At 50.4% G+C, this 22,832-nt stretch overlaps 1 protein-coding gene across 3 annotated transcripts; it reads left to right on the top strand.

The window, feature by feature from the left end:
• Nucleotides 1-3,818: 3,818 nt before the first annotated feature.
• Nucleotides 3,819-22,425, top strand: SERHL2 (serine hydrolase like 2). 3 transcript variants are annotated; one of them, XM_032803148.2, is made up of 14 exons: nucleotides 3,819-3,918; nucleotides 6,405-6,493; nucleotides 7,177-7,326; nucleotides 7,420-7,533; nucleotides 9,121-9,162; nucleotides 10,326-10,345; nucleotides 10,578-10,652; nucleotides 12,065-12,148; nucleotides 12,392-12,504; nucleotides 12,875-12,954; nucleotides 13,345-13,379; nucleotides 14,976-15,052; nucleotides 18,901-18,991; nucleotides 21,366-22,425. In XM_032803148.2, the coding sequence occupies exons 2-14, from the start codon at nucleotides 6,454-6,456 to the stop codon at nucleotides 21,483-21,485; spliced, it is 1,041 nt and encodes a 346-aa protein (XP_032659039.1). In that variant the 5' UTR covers nucleotides 3,819-3,918; nucleotides 6,405-6,453; the 3' UTR covers nucleotides 21,486-22,425. The 3 variants fall into 3 exon arrangements, with proteins under 3 accessions (XP_032659039.1, XP_074923937.1, XP_074923943.1); XM_075067836.1 differs by having other exon boundaries at nucleotides 3,819-3,919; nucleotides 6,433-6,493; XM_075067842.1 differs by lacking the exon at nucleotides 12,065-12,148 and having other exon boundaries at nucleotides 3,819-3,919; nucleotides 6,433-6,493.
• The last annotated feature ends 407 nt before the right edge of the window (nucleotides 22,426-22,832 follow it).

The following is a 22,832-nucleotide window of genomic DNA, read 5'->3' as shown; positions in this document are numbered from 1 at the left end:
TGGTAGAATGTGCATTTGGACATTTAAAAGCTGGCACAATTTACTGACTCGGTTAGACCTTGGCAAAACCAGTATTCCAATTGTTATTGCTGCTTGCTGTGTGCTCCACAATATCTGTGAGAGTAAGGGGAAGACATTTATGGTGGGGTGGGAGGTTGAGGTAAATCGCCTGGCCGTTGATTATGCATAGCCAGACACCAGGGCGATTAGAAGAGCACAGCAGGGTGCGCTGCGCATCAGAGAAGCTTTGAAAACCAGTTTCATGACTGGCCAGGCTATGGTGTGAAAGTTCTGTTTGTTTCTCCTTGATGAAAACCTGCCCCCTTGGTTCACTCTATTTCCTTGTAAGTCAACCGCCCTCCTCCCTTCGATCACCACTTGCAGAGGCAATAAAGTCATTATTGTTTCAAAATCATGCATTCTTTATTAATTCATCACACAAATAGGTAGCCCGGAAGGGGTGGTGGAGGAGGGAAGCACTGCGTGGGGTGGGGTGGTGGATAAGGGGAGGAGGGAAGGACAAGGTCACAATGAACTTCAAAACTTATTGAATGCCATCCTTCTGTTGCTAGGGCAGTCCTCTGGGGTGGAGTGGTTGGGTGCCCGGTGCACGCCCTCTCCCTCCGTTCGTGGGCATCTGGGTGAGGAAGCTAGGGAACTTGGGGAGGGCAGGCAGTAACACAGGGGCCGCAGCAATGGTCTGTGCTCCTGCTGCCTTTCCTGCAGCTCCACCAAACGCCAGAGCATATCAGTTTGATCCCCCAGCAGGCTCAGCATTGCATCCTGCCTCCTCTCATCTTGCTCCCTCCCCCTCTCATCATGCTCCCGCCACCTCTCATCTCGCTCATCCCTCCTGTCCTCACATTCATTTTCTGCTTTCCTGGATTCTGACATTGCTTGCCTCCACGCATTCTGCTGAGCTCTTTCAGTGCAGGAGGACTGCATGAGCTCAGAGAACATTTCATCGCGAGTGAGGTTTTTTCGCTTTCTTATCTGTGCTAGCCTCTGGGACGGAGATGATAGGGGGAGCGTTGAAACAATTGCAGCTGTGGGAGGAAAAAAAGGGAGAGTAGTATTTAAAAAGACATATTTTAGAGAACAATGAGTAGACTCTTACATGGTGAACCAAGCTGTTAACATTACACAGCACATGTGTTTTTGTTACAAGGTCGCATTTTGCCTCTTATATTGAGGGCCTGCAAGTTTGATGTGAGAGATCACACACGCAGGGCTGGGCAACAGAATTCAGCTTGCAGGCAGTCATGGTAAGCCACAGTCTTTCGGCTTGTTCAACTTCATAACATTTGGGAATGGTTTCAAACAGCAGCACCCTCCTTTCCCATACCAAGCACCTGCTGGGTTAGCCATTTAAAAGGAGGGGCTGTACTGGCCGCGAATGCATCTCAAGTCTTCAAGGCAAATTAATCATTAAACATACTTGCTTTTAAACCATGCATTATATTTACAAAGGTACACTCACCAGAGGTGCCTTCACCGGCTTCATGGTCCGTGAGCCCGCGTTGGGAAGGTATTGGCTCCAGGGTGATAAACAGTTCCTGGCTGTTGAGGAGAATGGTTTCTCCGCTTGCGTGCTGTGCACTATCTTCATCCTCCTCCACCTCCTTATCTTCCTCATCCCCAGTATCCTCATCCCTGTTGCATGAGACTCCCCACTTGCAGGTGTCCACAGACAGGGGTGGGGTAGTGGTAGGGCCCCCCCAAGAATTGCATACAGCTCATCATAGAAGCAGCATGTCTGGGGGTCTGACCCGGAGTGGCCATTTGCCTCTTTGGTTTTTTGGTAGGTTTGCCTCAGCTCCTTAATTTTCATGCGGCACTGCTGCGGGTCCCTGTTGTATCCTCTGTCCATCATGCCCTTGGAGATTTTTTTCAAGTATTTTGGCATTTTGACTTTTGGAATGGAGTTCTGATAGCATTCATCTTCCCAGACAGCAATCAGATCTAGTACCTCCTGTTTGGTCCATGCTGGAGCTCTTTTGCGATTCTGGGACTGCATGGTCACCTGTGTTGATGAGCTCGCCACGCTGGCCAAATAGGAAATGAACTTCAAAAGTTCCCGGGGCTTTTGCTGTGTACCTGACTAGTGCATCTGAGTTGAAAGTGCTGTCCAGAGCGGTCAAAATGGAGCACTCTGGGATAGCTCCTGGAGGCCAATACCATTGAATTGCATCCACACTACCCCAGATTTGACCCGGTGATGTTGATTTCAGCACTAATCCCCTCGTTGGGGAGGAGTACAGAAATTGATTTTAAGGTCCCTTTAAGCTGACAAAAATGGCTTCATCGTGTGGACGGGTGCAGGGTTAAATCGATCTAATGCTGCTAAATTCGACGTAAATTTGTAGTGTAGAACAAGGCCTGGTAGGGTGACCAGATAGCAAGTGTGGAAAATCGGGACAGGTGTGTGTGTGTCTGTGTGTATGTAATAGGAGCCCATATTAAAAAAAGCCCCAAATATTGGGACGGTCCCTATAAAATCGGGACACCTGGTCACCCTAGGGCCTGGTCAGCCTAAGGAAGCTTATGTTGACCTAACCGTGTAGCATAGATCAGGCCACAGTCTTCTGCTGTCAAAATGCAGAAATTTCTGAGCAGTGAAGCTGCAGGTCTCAGCTGTGTTCAGGAAGGGGTGCTGCAGGCTAGGCTGTCCTTTGGCTGCAATTGTGCTTATAGTCACCAGGGGTCGCTGCTCCTTGGTGATGGGGAACTCTCCTGGAAAGAGTTTAAAAAAAGCACACACCCATAGGCACACAGTGGTACTGCCTTCTGCATGGCACAGGAAGCAGAGGTTCTGATCCCTTCTAGTCACAAAAGGGATAATTACAGAGAAAAGGTGGGTTAGGTAATATCCTTTACTGGACAAACTTCCAAGCTTACACAGAGCTCTTATTCATCAACAAAAGTTGGTCTAATAAAAAATATTACCTCACCTCCGTGTCTCTCTAATATCACAGGGCTGACACAGCTGCAACAACACTGCATAAAAGGGATCATGTTACTTTTGCAAGTGCAAGGGGGGTTTATTACTGGTGTCTGGGTTAAATTCTTGTTTGGGTGATGATTGTCTCCCCTGAAGCTGACACTGGCTACAGCATCCTTCTTCATGTCCTATCTTACACTGTTGCCTAGGCCAGTGGTTCCCAAACTTGTTCCACCGCTTGTGCAGGGAAAGCCCCGGGTGGGCTGGGCTGGTTTGTTTACCTGCCACATCCGCAGGTTCGGTCGATTGCGGCTCCCAGTGGCCACGGTTTGCTACTCCAGGCCAATGGGAGCTGCTGGAAGCGGCGACCAGCACATCCCTCGGTCCATGCCACTTCCAGCAGCTCCCATGGGCCTGGAGCAGCAAACTGCGGCCACTGGGAGCTGTGATCAGCCGAACCTGCGGACACGGCAAGTAAACAAACTGGCCCGGCCCGCCAGGGGTTTTCCCTGCACAAGCGGCAGAACACTTTGGGAACCACTGGCCTAGTGGTTGCTGAGTGCTGTTAAAGAGCAGCTGCAATACACCAGAGCAGCAGTGGCTGCATTTCAGCAGTGGAAGAAACACTCCCTTTCTACGCCGTGCACAGATAAGCAGGCTCCCTTCAGCATGGACAGTGCTACAGAAGTGTAAGGTACAGTTATAATCACTACTGCTGGACATCAGTTTTAAAAGGGCACAGCCCCACCATCCTTAAGTTGTGTACCGCAATGAGGCTACAGAGGAGAGCTGGAGAAGGGGCAGTAATAGGTCCCTTTAAGCGTTGCAGCCACAGGGGGAGGATCTTCTCTCTAGTTCCGGCTGCAGCTATTAGGAAGTGGCTATCTGAGTCCTTCCTTCCCGCTCTCTGCATCAAGCCGACTCAGGGCTCAGTGTGTGCAGCTGTGACTTTGACGTAGCCGTGTGGACTCCTGGAGGTATGTGAGTAGCCGCTGCACAGATGCCCTCGTGCCTTCTGATCTCCTTTCCCCTTGTGGTTCTTATCTAGCTTCCTCCTTTTAGGAAATCTCCCGTTTGTACTGACTGAGGCTAGTGCTGGGGAGAATGCCAGAGCGAAAGCCTGGCTTGTAGTTTCTGGAATAAGTATAGGCTGGGTAGGTAGCAATGGAGTTTCCTACTGTGCCTTAGCCCAGGGGACCCACAGCTAAGGGGTCCGTTCATTCTCCCTGGTGCTCTCAGTCCTTGGCCTGTGTGCTGAGGCTGCAAAGACAGGGGTTAGATGGGCAGGATGCTGAATCAGACCAGATCCTACCAAAGAGCTTTTGTGAAGCAAGCTGGGATGACTTTGGCCTAATCTGCATTAGAAAAGATTTGTTGCTACTATAACTATGCCAGCAATCCCTCTTTGCACAGCCCTAGCTTATATTGATGAGAGAGTTCTTTTGCCAGGAGAGTGTATGCCACTGGCACTAATGAAATCAGCTATTCTGGTAAAGTCACTTTTTGCCACTATAACTGATTCTACACTAGGGCTTTTGGTGGAAAAGAAATGTTGTGAAAAAAATCCCACCCCTAGACTGGCAAAATCCCACCCCCTAGACTGGCAAAATCCCACCCCCTAGACTGGCAAAAGTTTCTAGTACAGCCAGGAGCTGCGCCAGGGTTTTTGGCGCCCTAGGCGGGGGTCCTTCTGCGCTCCCGGTCGGCGGCAATTCTGCGGTGGGGGGGTCCTTCCGCGCTTCCGGTCTTCGGGGCGCTTTGGTGGCGGGTCCAGGAGCGAGTGAAGGACCCGCTGCCGAATTGCTGCCGAAGACCCAGAGCATGGAAGGACCCCCCGCCACCGAATTGCTGCCGAAGACCCAGAGCGTGGAAGGACACCCCGCCGCCGAATTGCTGCCAAGGGTGCCAAAATGCCATCCTCCCAAATCCTGGCGGTCGCCTAAATGGAAGCGGCAGCCCTGAGTACGGCCCTGGTCAAGAACACATTCAACCAGGGGCTGGAACTGGACCAACACCCTAGTGCAGAGAGGCTGTGTCCCTCGTCTCAAGCTGCCTGGCTTCTGGAAACTTAAGGGCCATGTCTGCAGTGAGGGTAAATTGGCATATTTGCTTTATACCAGCAAAAGTTCCAGCCTTACGTGTCTTACTCTAGGGGCAGTTCTACACTAGGGACTTCTGTCAGCACAGCTGTTAGTCGGGTGTGAAGAGCTGTGATCTGACATAGCTGAGTTAGGAGAAGTCCCTAGGGTAGGTGCAGCTATGCCCGCAAAGCTATGCTTTTCCCAGCTTTGTTTCGCTCATGGAGGTGATTTTTATTATACCGGTAACAGCCTTGCCAGTATAGCTACTCCCACACTAGGAGCGCTTTGCTGCTACAGTGTGTCGGTACCCCTATACCAGTAAGCTTTCCTTCTCCTTGCAAGAATACTATAGAATATTTTGTTTGCTGATAAGTGGGGCTGAACCACTCTCTGACTTCTCAGACTGAAGACATGTCTATACTATGCCAATGTAACTATGTTAGCATAGCCCACTAGCACAGACACAGCCTACACTGACAGGAGTTTCCCATCACTGTAGGAACACCACCTCCCTGGATGACATTGGCTTCATTGACAGAGGCCCTCTTCTGTCAGAGTAGCTGCGTCTATCCTGGGGGTGATGTTGGTATAGCTATGTTGGTCGGGGTGTGGTTTTTCCATACCCCCCCGCCCCGACCACTGTAGCTATGCTGATATAACTTTTTGGCATGGGGCCTGAGCTAAGCCTAAAAGTCCTGGGCTCCTCACGCAAGAGCAACCTCTGCTCTGATATGCTCTTGAATGGGTGGAAAGAGCAAAAGCCTCTGTCTTCCCAGCCCACGCATAGAGCCAGGATGAGGTGGCAGCAATTGGGGGAGCAACAATGATTGGGGGATCTTGAGAGCAGAGGTAAAAGAGCCTCTGAAATGAATGGAGATTACCATGCTGAGTCAGGTAATCTGATCCCATATCTTCTCTCTGACTGGCCAATACCAGCCTTGGCTCTATCAATACCCCTCAAGCCTTACAGGTGCTACTCCCTCCTATTCTATTTCTGGGATTTTTTTCATGCAGCAGCTGACATCTCTCATGATCTGCAGCATCTCCTGCCATTCTGCAGAAGCAGCTGATTGAATTCAATTAAATGAGCCTTCATTGGCATGCCAAGCTATACAGATATTGCCAAGCATCCCACATTGTTCCCAGGGGCATGATAATTTTGCCATGGAGGGCGGGGGAGAGGATCTATGGTAGAGGAGCACCTGGTGGATGATGAATAGGGAGCTGTTTCCTTGGAGATGCTAATAAATACTGTGTGAGAGGAGGAGTGTCTTATGTGACAAGGTGGACCAGACTCTGGCAATCTGGCATCAGGTTACAGAGTGACTAAAGTGCTGAAGGAGAAAGGTCAGGGTCTGCCTCTCCTTGCTTACCGTTCATAGTAGATTGTGTTCCCCTTTTCTTCTAAAGCTCCAGGAGGTAGAAAACGAGATGCCCTCGCTGCTGAAATGGTCTTCTCTGCCAGTGACAGGTAGGTGTCTGTGTTGCTAACCAAGGGGAATCTGCTGCTGAGATCCAGGTTTGAGTCCCACTCTGGATCTTCTGTGCTTGTGGCTAGCAGGGTTAGCAGGTGCTGCGGAGCCAGGAAAGGATTGGGAGAGGGGAATTCCTTCTGTTGCTTTATTGTGAAAGCCCTCCCCTTCCTGGCAGTTAAGGAGCATCACTGGCATGTTGCCCTGGAAGGTGCAGTTGTGCTGATGGTGCTAGCTACCAGAGAGGGCAGCTGCTAGTGACCTAGGGGTGGGGAAATACCACAGGAAAGGTCTCTGGGGGGTCAGCACTTACCAGAAAGAAACCCCAAAACATCTCGGCAAATAACCTCTGTGATTAAAGAGGGTAAGATCCTGGGTCCAGCTCATCACTCACTGGGCAGCTGGTGAAATTGGGGGAGCTGGGATGTGGGAGGAAGAGGAGGGATGTGATTGCAAGGCTGTACATGGGGCAAGGACTAGTGAGAGGCCAGGAGCACGTGGGTCAGGCCCAGGGGTGGAGGTGGCAAACAGTTACTACATAAGCACAGGCTGGAGTTTGCTAGGTGACTAACAGCTGGCCCCTGTTCTGAGCACAATGTGACGAGTCTCACAGCACCCTAACTGAGCAATGAAGCTGCAATGCTCGGGTGAGGTAATTTTGCTGATGTATGTTGTATTTCAGGCATGGTCTCGGAGTTGAAGTTTCCAGTTCCTTGGGGCCACATTGCAGCCAAGGCCTGGGGATCCCCGCAAGGCCGTCCCGTGGTCTGTTTGCATGGCTGGCTGGACAATGCCAACACCTTCAACAGACTTATCCCATTGCTCCCTAAAGGTGGGGCAGTTCTTTTATGGTAGAGCCTCTGGTTTGCTGCTGGCGGGAGGGAGGCTGCTCTGTGACTTACTGTCACTGCTGCCTCTCTTTCAGATTACTATTACATGGCAATGGATTTTGGGGGCCATGGCCTGTCATCCCACCGGCCCATGGGCTTTCCTTACCACTTCTTGGACTACGTGAGCGAGATCCGCAGGGTGACAGCAGGTGAGTAGGCTGGGAGGACTCGCAGAGCAGGGAGCTTTGTGTTCCTGGCTCCACAGCCAGACAGGACGCCTCTCACACCCCTGCCCCCCTCCACCCCCATGACCAGTTATCGTCTGCTTCCTCCTGGCCTCACCGTGATCCATCCTCTGGATAGCCCCCTAGGCCAGACTCCTTCTTGACTTTGGCTTTAGCCAGACTTAGCCCCAGGATCCCTCAAAGAGCACTTCATCCAGAAAGTGTGCTAGGTGCAGAGGGGGAATAATGCTGCTTACCTGGGCTTCAGGCACCATGGGACCCCAGTCAGGAGCTGAGCCTTGACCACTGCAGGAGCCAGACCCCTCAGGAACCAAGGGCTTACCCAGAGCTGCAGGTCCACCAGCACCCAAGAGCAGCACTCCAGGGCCTCCCAGAGGATTCAGGGGACCCGAGGCATGGCAATTTTAGGGGCTCCCATCCATTAAAAGAAGTTGCAATACTATAGAATACTATATTCTTGGAGGGTGGTGGGGCCCTGTGGGGCCTGGGGCAAATTGCCCCACTTGCCTCCTCCATGCACCCCCTCTGGGTGGCCCTGCAGCACTCTGCACCCGCAGCCTGGATGAAGAGCCCAATTTCTGACTTTTTCCAGAATGAGAAACATGAAACCAAGTGATAGAAATAAAACCTTGCAACAGCAGCAGTTAGTGACCTGCTGATGTGTCCAATAGATCTGTGTGCTGCCAGGCTCGCTCCTTACCAACCAGCCCCAAGGCTTCAACGGTCTGCGCTCTGCTCCCCAGCTCAGACCAGTGTTAGAAGAGTCTCTCAATTCTGCCTATCGAACCTTTCTCTGTGACTCATCAGTGGGTGCATGGAGTCAGTTTTTGTGCTTTACAGCAGGGTTTGCCATAAACAAAAGCAGCCTGACCAGGACTCTGCAAATCCTCCACACCACCTGGTCTGATTTCCTGCCTGGGAATGAAACCAGAGCCGAAGGAGCCTTCCAGAGCCGAAGGAGCACACACCCCTTTCCTTTGAAGTGCTGCAGTGCAAACCCTGTCTTGAAGATGCCAGGGCACATTTATAGGTGCAGGATGGATGCAGCTGTAACTTCCAGGCTGACTTCCACAAACCTGAAGGGCTGTTATGAAAATGCATCATGTGATTTAGGAACCTGGCATGCTGAATTATGCCACATGTTTTCATTAAGAGTAATAACAGTCCTTCCCCAGGGCCCTGTCTGCCCTATTCCCTATGAATGCTCCACAGCAGAGCATTCAGAGATTCGACTTTCCTACAGTGCAGAATGCAGCCCGGCTCCTTTGTCTGATTGATGGTCCCAAGGACTTCCCCTGAATGGGAACGGCTGTGGCAGGTGAGATCTACGAGCCAGAGGGAACTGCCTGGAACCAGCAAACAGGCAGTGAGAAGCTGAGGCAGGCAGAGGCTGGTCCCTGTAAGCTTGGCCTACTAATCCATCCTATTTCCTGACTAGGAAGCATAACATCAGTGAAGGCTCTCTTTAGGTCTCTGTGTGTAGGGAAGGGGTGAGTGGCAACACATCACTGCTGCTGTATTTAATCCAGTGTTTTATCTGTTGCTTTTTAGCCTTGAAGTGGAGTCGATTTACTCTAATGGGCCACAGTTTGGGTAAGTGACTCTTGTCCCAGTGACAGTCTGACACCAGCAAACATTGGTGAATGATTAACTTGCATCACTTTTTGTCAGAGAATAGACTGCAGTATTTTCTTTTCAAGTGCCAAGCACCCCACCCATTTGATGCAATTATGTGGCTCACACCCCATTCGATTTACACACAATCATCTAGCACACCTTTAAAAAGAGCTGTGTCTTGGCCTCTTGAGTACAAGAAAAATAGTCCAAATGCAAAGTGGGTTTCAATCAATGCAGTGCTGTCTTCCTGAGTTGGCAGAGAGCCTGAAACAATGGCTCTGTGAGATGTAATCTCCCAGAACCCTCTTACTGATCTTATCAGGACATTAACTTTAAATCCTAAGGATGACACTTTACATGTCACTAACTCTTTAGTTGCTCATCACTTTGTCAGATAGGATGGGAAATAGAGTGGGTATTGAGTCCATGGGGGAATTGAGACATGCTGTAGGAAAGGAACAGCTTCCTCTCCTCCCTCCTTCTCACTTTTGCTCTGAAGAAAGAAGGGGAGATAAGGGAGGGAGGGAGGGAACACAGAGGAAAGCATGGAGGCCTAAAGGTGACCGTATTCTCCCCGAGTGATACTGAATGTAACTAAGAGGACTTCCTGATATCCTCACTGTTTCTACATACAGTCCATATTCTATGCTTGATTGCCATTGGTGGGAGAAATGCTGTGAACTGAGGGGATCAGGTACCCCTAAACTTATCCCTTGGGCCACAGACCGTAATTAAAAATGTTCCTCTCCCCAGTGGGTTTGATGCCTCAGATCTTATCTATCCCATCTGTGACCACATCTCCCTGTTCCCAAAACACTGTACCATTTTTGCTAGCAGCTCCCACTAGCCAGGGCTTCCTGCTGAGGCAGACTGGGTGTGGTGTCTGAAGGGATCTCCCCCACAGCCAGTATCCCTGCTCTAATTCCTACTGTGCCCCCTGCTGGGACACTTACTGACCTGTGGCTTGGGAGTCAAACCTCAGGTAAGATTGTTGCCTCCTTCTCTTTGTCAAGTGAGCGCTTCTAGGCCACCCCACCAATACTCACTGGCATCCTCTTGGTAGCTGTCACTCTGGGGAAGGATGTTGCCCTGTACAGTGTTTACTGTATATAAGCCGAGTGTCGTCCTCTCTCTCACAGGTGGGACTGTTGCAGGAATGGTGAGTACAGCAGCCTTTATTCATGGGGTTGCCTCAGATGGAAGAGTGATGGCCCCTATAGGCTGGGGGAATTAGGGGCCAGCCTGCATGGGACAGAAAGAAATTTGTGTCTAAGATGAGAGGAAGCCCCTCCTGATACAGGATGCTTAAGAGAATTATGTATGTTCTGGGCCAGCTAAGAACATGACCCTTTTCTGTTCCTCCCTCTCACAATATTTCTGCCTCATTCCAGTTCTCCTGCATTTTCCCTGAGATGGTGGATAAGTTGATCCTGGTGGAATCTTATGGCTTCTTCCCAGCTCCTCAGGTTAGATTTTTCCCTTTGGCAGACACAGAAGAGAGAGACGACAGGGTAAAGAAAAAACCCTCAGAAGGCTTATTCCTTGTACTGCCACTAGGGGAGCATGTTTCTCAGTGGTCTTCCCTTCTGGAGGGCATGTGCTCATTTCCAGTTGCAGCGGGTAAAGGAACAAGAGGTTGAGAGACGTAAGACAACTAGAACAGTTCCCGTTTCTTCCCCAGGCACAGTGCTGGTCAGAACAGATCTAAATGAACAATAAATATCTGGAGCCACTTGGGGCTTCGGGAATTCATAGTGAAGAAACAATGCCCTTGTTTGTTGTTCGTAATCACGTTCCTTAGGGTAGTACCTAAGCGCCAACCAGAAATGGGGCCTCATTGTGCTAGGCACCGGACAAACACAGTAGCAGACCGTCCCAGGGCTGGATGACTCAGGGGACTGATAGGGCATGAAGACTTTCATTTCTAGTTCAGTGGTTCCAATCTGATCAGATTCAGTATTGCCAACCCCAAATGTTCAAAAATCATGAGTCACCAAAAACCATGAGGTTGGCTTTAGAATCATGAGATGATGTAAAATAATAGATTTTTGGTGTTTTTTATTCACCTTCTGCCTTTTGGCTGCACTGGGGGTCACATTTTGAAGCTTTCTCCACAGCCAAAAGGGCTAGAAACTTATTTTTTCTTTAAGAACAAAGACTGAAATCTTCACATAGCCACTTGGCTCCAGGAGCTGGGGCTTTAAGGAAAGTAAGAATTATCACGAGACTCTTGACAAAACCGTGAGAGTTGGCAACATTTTTTAAACATAGCCTCTCTCTGGGTATGTCTATAGTACAGAGCCTATGTCAGCAGAGCCACTTAGTGTTAGGCGTAGCATACACCGACAGGAGTTTTTCTTTCCAAGTGGGAAAACCAGCTCCCTAACAACATTAGCTATGTTGATAGAAGCCCTCTTCTATCGACATAGTTGCATCCGCACTGGGAGGTTTGTTGGCATAGCTATGCTAATTAGGAGTGTGGTCTTTTTCACACCCTGTAGCTTTGCCAACATCATGTTTAAGTGAAGACCAAGCCTCTGCCTGCACAATCACTTGCATGCTCAAATTTCACAGTCACTTGTGCCAGGGCAGAACTTGCTTGTTCCAAACCCATTTGGACACAACAGTGAAGTGCAGGTTAATCACAAATAGATAATCTGAAGGTGTAAATTCTCCACTTGTCTATACATGCACAAACTTGTACAGATGGGGATATTCTGAGACCCTTTGACAATGTCACCTTAGGGCCATTCCTTTCATGTAGGTCACCAAAATAGTCATCAGAAAGGATTTGATGGATCTTATTCCAGTTCGTAGTGGGACAGGCGTTCACCCCACACCAATGACCATCACCACTAATTGGCTGTCTTGTTGGCAGGGTCAGGACAAAGGCCCAGGATTAGGTAGGCACAGGAAGCTGAACTCCCCTCTTCCCTCTAGAGATGGGCCATCCAAGTCAGAGGTGAGATATTAAAGAACTTGTAGTATTTCATTTGTAAGAGTAGTGGTGTCTTTGGCAATACTTTGTCCTCCCCTGATTACCACCTCCACTGCTGTGTAGTGCTGCCATTCACCCCTTCCCAGCATCCATGGTGGTTGTTCAGATGAGCTGTACATAGGTGGTAAAGTGCTTTGAGATCCTTGAGGGTGAAAGGTGCTATAGAAACATACAATCACTTCTGTTGCCTGCATCTCTGATTTCTAGGAAAGTGACGCATGGCTGAATTCTAAGAGGAAGGTGATTGAAAGTCTCCTGAGTCTGGAGGAGAACAAGCACCAGCCCCCTAAAGTACGCAGCCCCCAAGAAGCGCTGCAGAGGTGCGTGTCCCCCCTGGCCCCATCTTTGGTCCCTGTGAGAGATGGTGCCACCTCTCCCCTCGCAGATCTCTTGCCGTAGGTGGGTGTTCTCCTGGACAGAATTAGTGGGGGCAAGAACCATGAGGTGCAGCTGACCCCTTTGTACTTTCCCCTTCCTTCAGAATCAGCAATTCATTTTCTTCCAGAATCTGAGCAGGGGCTTGTACCCCATTGCCAGCCCCCTGCCTCCTGTGGGGCTGGAATAGGTTGGCTAATGTACAAGAACTGAACTAGTTAGGTCTTTTCCCTTCCACCTACTATCTCTATCATCTTCTCTGTTGATGCTTTCCACCCCCTACTTCTCCAAAACCACATGCTGTCTCTTCCCCAGGCTATTACAAGCCAACAGCCACCTGACAGAGGAGAGTGGGAGGATCTTACTGCAGCGAGGAGCGACTGAGGTGCCGGGAGGTGAGGTGCCTTAGCTGCTCAGGGAAGTGATGGCCAGCTGGCTACAGAGCCATGCTGACTTTGGGCTTAAAGTGCCACCTGTTCCCTGGCCTGGGTCCAAGGCCTGGGGCAGCCTGGGTGTGAATAGCCCCTGAGATCTGAATGAGTGACTACATTTGGAAGGTGGAGCTTCCTGTACCTGACAACTGAGGTCCAAGCCCACCTTTCCCCTCAGGCCAAGGGGCTTAATTCATTTAACACTTGAGTAAAAAGAAGAAATCCCCAATCCATTGTTCCTTCCCTTCCCCCTAGATATGACCCTGGGTTAACTAAAAAGCAGAGGGGGAGCTGGAACCGCAGTGTGAATTCCTACCCATGGGGTGTAAATAACTCTCTCTCCTTTCTTTCCAGGCCTGGTGTTTAACAGAGACATGAGAGCCCTTACGGTGAGTACTGACGTTCTCCCCTGCCCCTTACTCTGATGGGGCCCTTTGCTGAGAGGGGAAAAACCTTCCTGTTTTAGGTCACGTCCCATCTGAGTTCCATTTCCCACCACCTAAAGCCCAGGCCATAGGTGCTGGAACTAGGGGTGCAGTTTCCATCCTATCCAGGGTTTACAGTTTGGTTCAATGGCTCTCAGCTCCCCCACTCTACAAATTATTCCAGCACCCCTCCCCCCCACCCCCCCGGCCGCAAGTCTTAAGTTATATAAATGGCAGAGCTTCCTCTGGGAGACTGTTTTACACTCTAATAGGTTGAATTGACCATACAGCTTTGAAACCCCACTGCAGTTAATGGGATTTCCTAAGCAGAGCAAGTTAGACCCTTTCAGATCATCCTGAACAAGTCTTCTCCCTCCCTATCCTAAGTCCGGGGAGAGTGGGAGGGTGCTTAGGGGCAGCTTTTCAGCTTGTTTCCCTTCTGTGGGGTTTCCTTGGAAGAAGAGCGGGGGCAGGAGTTGGGGTGATCAGATATCTACACCTTGTCCGACTGTCGTACCTTTAAACAAGTCAGGTCTGCCCTACACTACAGACCTATATCAGAATAACTACATCACTCAGGGGTGTGAAAACTCCACATCCCTGAGCAATGCAGTTATACCACGCTAACCTCCCACCCCATAGACAGCACTGCTTCTCCTGCCGACATAGCTCCTGCCTCTCAGGAGATGGATTGACTAAACCGATCAGAGCTCTCTCCTGTCAGCTCAGAGTGTCTTCATCAAAGCGCTGACACAGCATTTTAAGTGTGGACTTGCCCTCAGTCCTCATTTTGTCTGCCCTAAGGTAGGGACTCAAGCAAGAGATTCAGCCAGCCTTCTTTTAGGGGAGGCTTTCTAAAACCTTTCTCTCCTAACAACTTTGTGTGAATGGGGTAACTCTAATCATGCGATCTCTCAGCATCACTCTGGGGTCTGCGGAGCCTTGTGTGTCAGACACTCACTAGAAATGCTCAGAACTGAGACCGTTCTCATTCTTGAACGTATTACAGCACTTGGCTTTGATGTACTGGTGTTATTGCAATTTTGAAACCCTACAGGTAGAAAGAGGTGCCTTGTTTCATAGCTCCAGACACCTTGTTGCCCTAATAAGATCACAAGGGTTTTTCACTTATCATGGTGGGCCTGCAGCTTGGATAGAGCTGTCTGAGCCAGCTTTAATCCAGCTAGCACAGCAAAAAAAAAACAGCAGTGAAGAGATGGCAGCACAGACTCGAGCATGGGCTAGGGCGCAAGTACATACCTAGGGTCTAGACAGGCTTGTACAGCCTGCGCCACTGTCGCCCACATCTTCACTGCATTTTTAGCCATCCTAGCTAGATTAAAGCTAGTGTGCATGTCTGTATGTGCTCATCCCTGTGATTGCAGTCTACACTGCAACACCCTGCTGCACTGATAAATCCCATCCAGGCCCCAGAATAGCCCATAGGATGTAGTGTCAAATGTCAGATTCCAGGCCAACCAGTGAGTGCATTGCCTCCCAACCCCGCCCCCCTGGAACTTCTGTGGATGTCTGTATCTCCATTTGTCTTTGCATCTGCAGCACAATCAAGACTCCCTGACTCTGGAGCAGTGTGTGAGCTGCTTGAACAAAATCCAGGCCAGTGTCCTAATGATCATGTGAGTGATGCACAAGCATAGCCAATACCTATCGTCCGCCCCTTTCCATGTGCCTGTGCCCAGGGTGGGTGGTGCACTGGAGGACAGGTATGAATAAAAACCCTTTCCATGTGTGGAAGGTAGAGTTAAGGATTTAATACTGACAGGAATTAAATACGCTTGGTGTATAACCACTCCGGGACACACAACCAAACACAAAGTTAGCCCCCTGCTCAGCTTTCGACAGGGCGGTAGTGCCACTTCCAGCAGCAAGCCCCGTTCCCCTTCCACGGATTCCTTCACTTAACCCATGGCAAGTGTGTGTTCACCTACAGAAAAGGGCATGGACACTGGTTCTCTCTTGCTGCTCCCTCATAACTAAGGCTACGTTTTAGTCATGGGTATTTTTAATAAAAGTCATGGACAGGTCTCGGGGAGTAAAGAAAAATTCACAGCCCATGATCTGTCCATAACTTTTACTATATACCTCTAACTAAAACTTAGGCCCGGGGGTCTCTGGGAGGGGGACGGGGTCCGGGGGCACTGTGAGTGCTGGGGAAGGTGGCCTGGGACCCCTGCTGATGCTGGGGGAGGGGGCGGGCAGCAGCATGCAGCCTGGGTCCCCTGCTAGTGCTGGGGGGGAGGGTTAGCGGGGCTCACAGGCTCCCTAGGCTCCATGTGTCCTTACATCTCCGAGGTGGTGGAGGGGCCAGGGGGCTCAGTGCACTGCTCCCACCACAAGCGCTGGTTGCGCAGCTCCCATTGGCCGGAAACCGCAGCCAATGGGAGCTGCGGGGGCAGGGCCTGCGGGCATGGGCAGTGCACAGAGCCCCCAGGCCCCTCTGCTTAGGAGCTGCAGGGCCATGCCAGTGGGATCCTGAGGTAAGTGCCACCCACACCTCCCAACCCCCTGCCCCTAGCGCCCTCCCACACACCCAAACTGCTGCTGCTGGCCCAGGGGCTGTGAGCACCAGCTACTGCAGAAGTCATGGAAGGTCATGGAATCCGGAAGAAGCTGAGTCAAGGAGCCCTTCACAACTGGCTAGTGCTGCTGGATGCTCAGGGAGGAAGAGTCTCTAGGCTGGCAGAGAGAACTCCCAGTGCAGTATTCATGCTTCTTCTGACCATCTACCCCATGGGAAGCCTCCACTCCCCAGCCCATCCAAGGGGCTGCCATCATCCCGCCTGTTAAAGGTGGGTTTTCTTATCCTTTGTCCCCAGGCTCAGGCTTTCTTTCCCTTCTGCAGGATTCTCTTCCCTTTCTTGGAGACTCCTGCTCACTGGGTCTTTCAAAGCTTGCATCTGTGGACTTGTGTGCACAGACTTCCAAGGGGTCACTAATGTGTGCCCTATGCTGTAACCCTTTTTACCCTGCTCAGAAGTGGAAGAGGGGGAGAGAAATACTTGTAGTGGAGCTCTCATGGTGGAAACACCCATTGTATAACAGTTCTCAATTCCTGCTGAGTGTATGTTTCACTCCCACCTGCTGCTCGCTTGCTTCTCCTCTCAGTCCAACCCAACCCAGCCCCCAATTCACCCTGGCACCGCATGAGTGGACTGGAATAACAGTGGGAGAAGCCTGATTGTAAAAGAGCAGGTGCGTATGTGAAATGACCAAAGATTCTAAAATGGCTGAATAGGAGAGCTGCTTTCTGGAGTCTGCCTTTAACAAGAAAAATAAGCACACAGCTCTCATCCAGTCTGGATTGCATGCATCCCAGAGCATTATGGCAATGAACTATCAAATTTACTCTAGGCACTACTGTCGTATAAATACTAATATTTTCAAAATAGTAAGGGAAAAGTGTGTTTCTGTTTTCTTATCCTTCTACGGGGATCTCTTTTATAGGGCGAAGTGGCACGAAACACAGCAAGGCAGGCACAAAGTGGGGGTCGATTTAAGTTAAATAACACTACTGGGCCCTAGGCTAATAGCAGTTAGCCACCCCAGATGAAAGAAGGGTGGCAGTGCATTTCTCAGGTTAGGTCACATACACAGACACCTAAGGCTGGTACAATAACTGCTAAGGTGCCCCCCGTGATGGCTTATTGCTGTGATCAATGGTAACATCTCACAAGGGAGGCTTTCGGAGAGGAGCTGGTGTTAAATTAAACACAGATGTAGAACAGGTGGCAAACAGCACATTGCAGACCTAGCACTACTCCCCGTGAAGTGTATGGCAGAGAGATTCATGTCACTGGCAGCCGAACTGGGCCGTAAATGTATAGATTATACTGTACCAACTAACAGGGAGGGAAGATGAGGCAACTTAAGGAGGAGACACTAAGGAGTTAGTTCAGAAGTGGATCTCACTGTAATAATACCCACCTCTTTTGTAACGCACTCTTCATCAGTAGATCTTAAATGCTTTACGAAGGAACTTAGTATCATAACATCAAGAAACCTGTGAAGGTCTTTAAAACTCTGCCTTTTAACTACTTCTCATTGTCTAATTCTTTCTTCACCAGTGACGCTAGCCTGGCTTACCCATTTCTCCACTCCTCTCAGAGCTGGAAAACCCATCCCCGAAACTAATCTAAACCCATTACCACTGCCTCCCCCACAGCCCTTCTCAACTGCCCGCTTTTATCACAGCTCCTCCAAGAAGAGGCAGCAGGGCATAAACTGATGATTATTTAAATAAGGCAAAACAAGTAATTATAAACATTATATTCCCCTGCTCACTTCTGTATGTTGCTCCTCTTCTTAAAGGACAAGATCTGCATGGCTGATGTCATGTCTGCTTAACCTGTCTCTAATCCTGATTGGGACCTTAGAGCACCTCTATAAAATAAAATCCCACTGGACGTTGTGGGGAAAATGGAGGAGAAACTAACTGCAGAGCTGGCTTAGCCTCCATCTGTTACAGAAATAGAACCATAGGCACTTTTACTTTAGGAGAACATGTTCTTAAGTGTCTAGCTATTTCTTCTGGATCCAGTCAGGACCAGCTCCAGCTTTTTTGCTGCCCCGAGCAGCCAAGGAGAAAAAAAAAGTAAAACCTGATTGAGCTGCTGCCGAACTGCCACCGAAGAGGAAGAGTGAAGAACCCACCGCCTCTTTCTATTGGCTGCCCCAGGCACCTGCTTCCTGAGCTGGTGTCTGGAGCCTGCTCTGGATCCAGTGGAAACAAACATTTTTTGGAGACATCTTGAAAATGTGGGGAGGGAGAGGACTTGTAATCGCACATGGCACCACCGTGTGGAGGAAATGCAGTGTTACAGCCTCCCATAAAAGTTAAAATTGGGAAACTGCAACATACTTGTTTGTGGAGTTTGTTTTGTTCTCTCTCATTTGTCTGTTCTAGCACTTCCTGAGTGGCTGCTCTTGTACGCCCTCATACCCTACTGCCCAGAGGAGGCTAATGCCGGGGATTGTTTAATGGCTAAAACCAAACGTACATGTTCAAAGGGGGAAGGGGAAAGCCACCAGGGAGAGATGGAGGGGCTAGTTGGGTGAAAGCACCAAAGAAGCTGGTTTTCAGACCCTAGGCAAAGCTGTCCTGGCCTTGGCTCTCCTAAGAACTTGACCTTCACAGAACTGAACCCTGGGAAGGGTACTTTCCTGAGCTTATGCACCATGATCAATCCACTCTTTCAGCAAAGGTTTTGATAGATAATGGACCCCTGAGTGTGGTCCTTCCTCCTCTCACTCAACTAAGTGAGTCTAACCCTTGGTGTCCACAACAGAGTCATATAGTCCAGTCCCAGCCTACACATATTTGACTCTGGAAAGCAAGATGAGCTAGTTCAATTTCTCTGTGTCTGTGTTTGGTCTCACCTCTCAGGGAAGGAGAGCAGCTAAGATCTGTGGAGATGTGGCCCAAGACACAGTGTGTGTTACATGGGACTTTGTGATTGTTTTCTAGAGCACAGGATGGAATTTTTAATCCTGAAGCTGAAAATGCGAGCCGGTACTTTGTGAAGCCCCTGCGGGAAGCATTCCAGTCCAACCTGAAGGTGAGAGCAAGCACCAGCCAGACATGCCCAGTCACTGCGGGTTTGTGCACACAGGGAAATAGCAATTATTTCAAAATAAACATCCACCTGGGGAGTTCTACTGGACTAGCTTTAGTGCCTTAAGTTCACACCATTCATCATTCTGGTTGTCTCCTTTACTTGAAGCATTAGGCTGCCCCACTCAGCAACTGCTAGGCCAAGTCCTTCTCCACTTCCAGTTATCTCAGCAGCCTGATGCTTCAAATGAAGGAGATCCCCTACCCCCCTCAGAGGGTGCATCAGACAATTTGCCACCCTAGGCACTACATCAGTGCTCTGCCTGCCCCGCATTTACACTTCCGTAACATAGGCAGAGCCAGGTTGGTACAATTTTTGATGAGGCCAATGGAGCAAAGCCTCCCCCATGCTGGGGACTTGTGGCGAGGCAGAGGGGGAAACCCCCAAGTAGGCACAAAAATTGAAAATAAAGGCACAAGGGAAAGTCTGATCCACACGTATTGGATAAAACCGTGGGACTAAGCCTGACTACAGCCCTGGCCTGGGTGAGTAAGTGACCCCGCCCCAGCCCAGGGTCTGATATAAAGATGTATAGGACCTAAAGGACTCCTTTAAAACAGCACCCACATTTCAAAGGGGACACCCCATGCACAGACACGAGTGACTCCCCACAACTTCCTGACTGACTCCCCTTTCAGGGCCACAGTCCAGCAAGTAAAGCAGTGTGCTCCTCCATAAATAGGCTGCCCTGGAAGGACCCCCACACTGGGATCCCCCATCCTGAGGAACCAGCAGCCCTGTGTTAGGGATCTAGCTGAGACTTGTGGCATAGGGGGTCCATCCATCCGCCCTCCCCCAAGCAAACCCTTCTGGGTGTCAATCCAAAGGGAACCCTACGATGCAGGGGGAGTTGCACCAAGCCAGTGGGGACTCCTGACATGAAGGTGGGGCAGTGGGGGCATGCAATACATGGGTGGAACGATGTGGGGAATAATATAGGGAGACTGGATGAGTGGGACTGGGGGCGGGCAGACCTGGGAGAGTGTGAAGACCAGGATACAGAGGAGACAAATGGGGTATGGCGGGAGGTAGGAAAACAGGTCAAGGGAGCAGCTCCTGGGGCAGGTGGAGAGAGTAGGACATGGTGGGGTGGGGCAGACCCCAGGGGGTAGGGAGGACTGGGGAAAGGGACAGACCCCAGGGGATCAGGGGCATGGAAATTGGAAGGACTGCAGAAGTGGGGGGAAGGGAAGCCCTGATCCTCCTGGACCCCTTGATGGAGGCTCGTCTGAAGCCCCTACCTCCCCCCAATCCTACCCTTCCAGCTGCCAATCCTGAGGCCCTTGGGTGATGGGTCCATCCTGCTTCCCAGACAAGCCACCGTGGCCTTTCAGCAGCCAGTAGGTGAGGGATCAGGAGATGATCAGGGTATGAAGCAGAGTGGGACCCAGAGGCCAGCCAGGCCAGGCTGTGACGTGCTCCATCCCAGCCAGGTTTTAAAAGTGTGTTGGGGGAGGGGGCAATGGCCCTTTGGCCTCTGTCTCCAATGCCTATGGGGGCAGATAAGGTGGGATAGATAGGGGGCAGGATGCCAGGTGGAAGATGGGCTAGCTACACAGGAGGGAGATCAGGGGCAGGAAGGCTAGGATGGGGGCGGGGGAAGAGTTAGGATATGGAAAATGAGGGCAGTATCCCAGTGGGGCAGGGGTATCTGGGGTTGGAGTAGGACACCAGGGATAGAAAGGAACTGGAGACTAGGACAAGAGGGACAGGCTGGGGGTGCCACATACCTGCCACTGGGGGGCCCCTCATTCTCTGGCTCATCCAGGGGGATGCCACCAGGGGCTAAGCTGAGCCCTCCAGCTACATGGTCCCTGCCTCATATACTAATGTGCCCAGGGTGCCACTGACATACATTATCAGTTTGTTAATACGCTTTGATCTAGTCCTCTTTGAAACCAGACTAGATCAAAGCACTTTGAGGAACCATTAATGGATGCAGGATCCACACAGACAGCCCACACTGCAGCAGCTAGTGTGGGGCAGAGTAGGCCCCACTGTGCCATGAATCTGCTGCCCTGGGCAGCTGCCTTTTTTGCCTGCCCCTACTGCAGCCTCTGACCCCATGCTCAGTACTGCTCATTGCAGAACATGTCTGCCTGCCCAGCTCAGTTGATCATTTTACGACCTTGCAGGATGAGGTAAGATTATGCTTATTTGCACGTCTACAGCATCTGCTGATGAAGTTATCCCGCTCTTCAAGAAAAATATTTAGAACCAGCATTTAGCTTGATGACTTCCTGTTGCAGTGAACTCCACAGACTGCGTGGAGAACTATTTCCTCCAGTTCACGTCTCCCTATTCTTTCTCCCTCTAGCACTTCCAGTTAGCTGAGGTGATGGGGAATCATTTTGTCCACCTGAATGAGCCTGAAGTAGTGGCTGAGCTCATCAACATCTTCCTGAAAAGGGACCAGAGCTCCAAAGCCAGGCTGTAGCCTGGATTCCTGCATCAGGGCTTGGCTACAGCTTTTCAGGGCAGACAGCAGCAGTGACAAAAGAGGACAAGGAGCTTAATAGCCTTGCACATGAGACGAGACAGCACCATTACCTGGCTGGGCCCTGAAGTTTTGCTCATTACATGATTTTCATCCCTCTCTTGAGCCCAGTGGCTTGGAATGGCAAAAGAACCTGTCTCAGCAAACAGGCACAGAGGACTCTCAAGAGCTGTTCAAATGGAGACAGGGAGGAGTCCCAACTCATACCTCCACTTTACATGTTACAACAGCAGCTTCTGGATTTAAGACCCACTTCCCTGTTAAACCTGGTGCAGTTTCATCAGCAGAAAGCAAACCCCCTTGCTTCATTTTGGTGATGTGCTGCCTTGGAAGGGACAGGGAGGGGTTAAGCCAGGCACTTCCCCACCACCTACAGCTTATAATAGATATGTTTATATATGCATGAGAAGTGAGTTTTCTGATACTGTATGACATTTCACCTCTCTTCACCCAGTACCTGCCTCCTATAGCAATTATGCATCTCTCGTTTCATTGAGCATTTTAGCCAGGAGTGACATGAATTTATTCTGGCACCAGTGGGTGCACAGTTCAGGTTCTGCTCCTTAGCAGATTACAGGGGACTCAGCATCCAAGGAGAGTACAGCATTTGAGCAAAAAGCCACAATCTGGTATTAGGAGGGGAGTAGAGGGTGGCATTGCTTGAGGGAGACAGACAACCCTGTAGGAATACACACAGCTTCACAGTTGGACCATGAACAGCAGCCATTGTGACACATTTCCTAGTGTCTACTCAAAGCAATCAGTTGGCTTGTAAAGGACACCAGAGGCAATCAAAAGAGGTCACACTCTTCCCATGTGCTAAACAAGCAATAGCCTAGCTGCCATCACTGTAATGAAGGGGGCCACTTACTCCAAAAGAGAGCTGGACTGTTAAAACAGATTCACCCTTATTTGAGAGAAAGGGAATGAGAGGGTTGTGGGGAGAATCATGGGCCTGTGGGGACTCCCTCCTCCAGCCAAAGCACTACAGACAGGCCCCCGTGAGCACCATCCTTGCAGTCAGAAACACAGGACACTGACACTGCCTTCCTGTGAATGTACTGCAACAGGATAAGCCAGAGCAGCTCAGTGCCCTAAAGGCAACAAGCAGGAGGTCCATGACAGCAGGGAGGGAAGCATGAACACCTGCCTTGTAAGCCTGCAAGCACCAGCCCAGCGCTCTGAAAAACTGCCACAGGGCACATCCTCAGGGGGACAGGAGCATTCTCCCCTCCTTCCACAGGGCCTCACTTCCCCTCCCCCCAGGGGTGCAGCTCACTGCAGCAG

The sequence above is a fragment of the Chelonoidis abingdonii genome, chromosome 1 (assembly GCF_003597395.2).
Source record: "Chelonoidis abingdonii isolate Lonesome George chromosome 1, CheloAbing_2.0, whole genome shotgun sequence".
NCBI lineage: Eukaryota > Metazoa > Chordata > Testudines > Testudinidae > Chelonoidis > Chelonoidis abingdonii.
This window is presented reverse-complemented; position numbering and strand designations above follow the sequence as displayed.

Coding starts and splice junctions, on each gene's coding strand:
- SERHL2 (XM_032803148.2), top strand. CDS start 6,454: ATGCCCTCGCTGCTGAAATGGTCTTCTCTGCCAGTGACAG. Junction 6,494..7,176: donor GTCTTCTCTGCCAGTGACAG/GTAGGTGTCTGT, acceptor GTTGTATTTCAG/GCATGGTCTCGGAGTTGAAG. Junction 10,346..10,577: donor GTGGGACTGTTGCAGGAATG/GTGAGTACAGCA, acceptor GCCTCATTCCAG/TTCTCCTGCATTTTCCCTGA.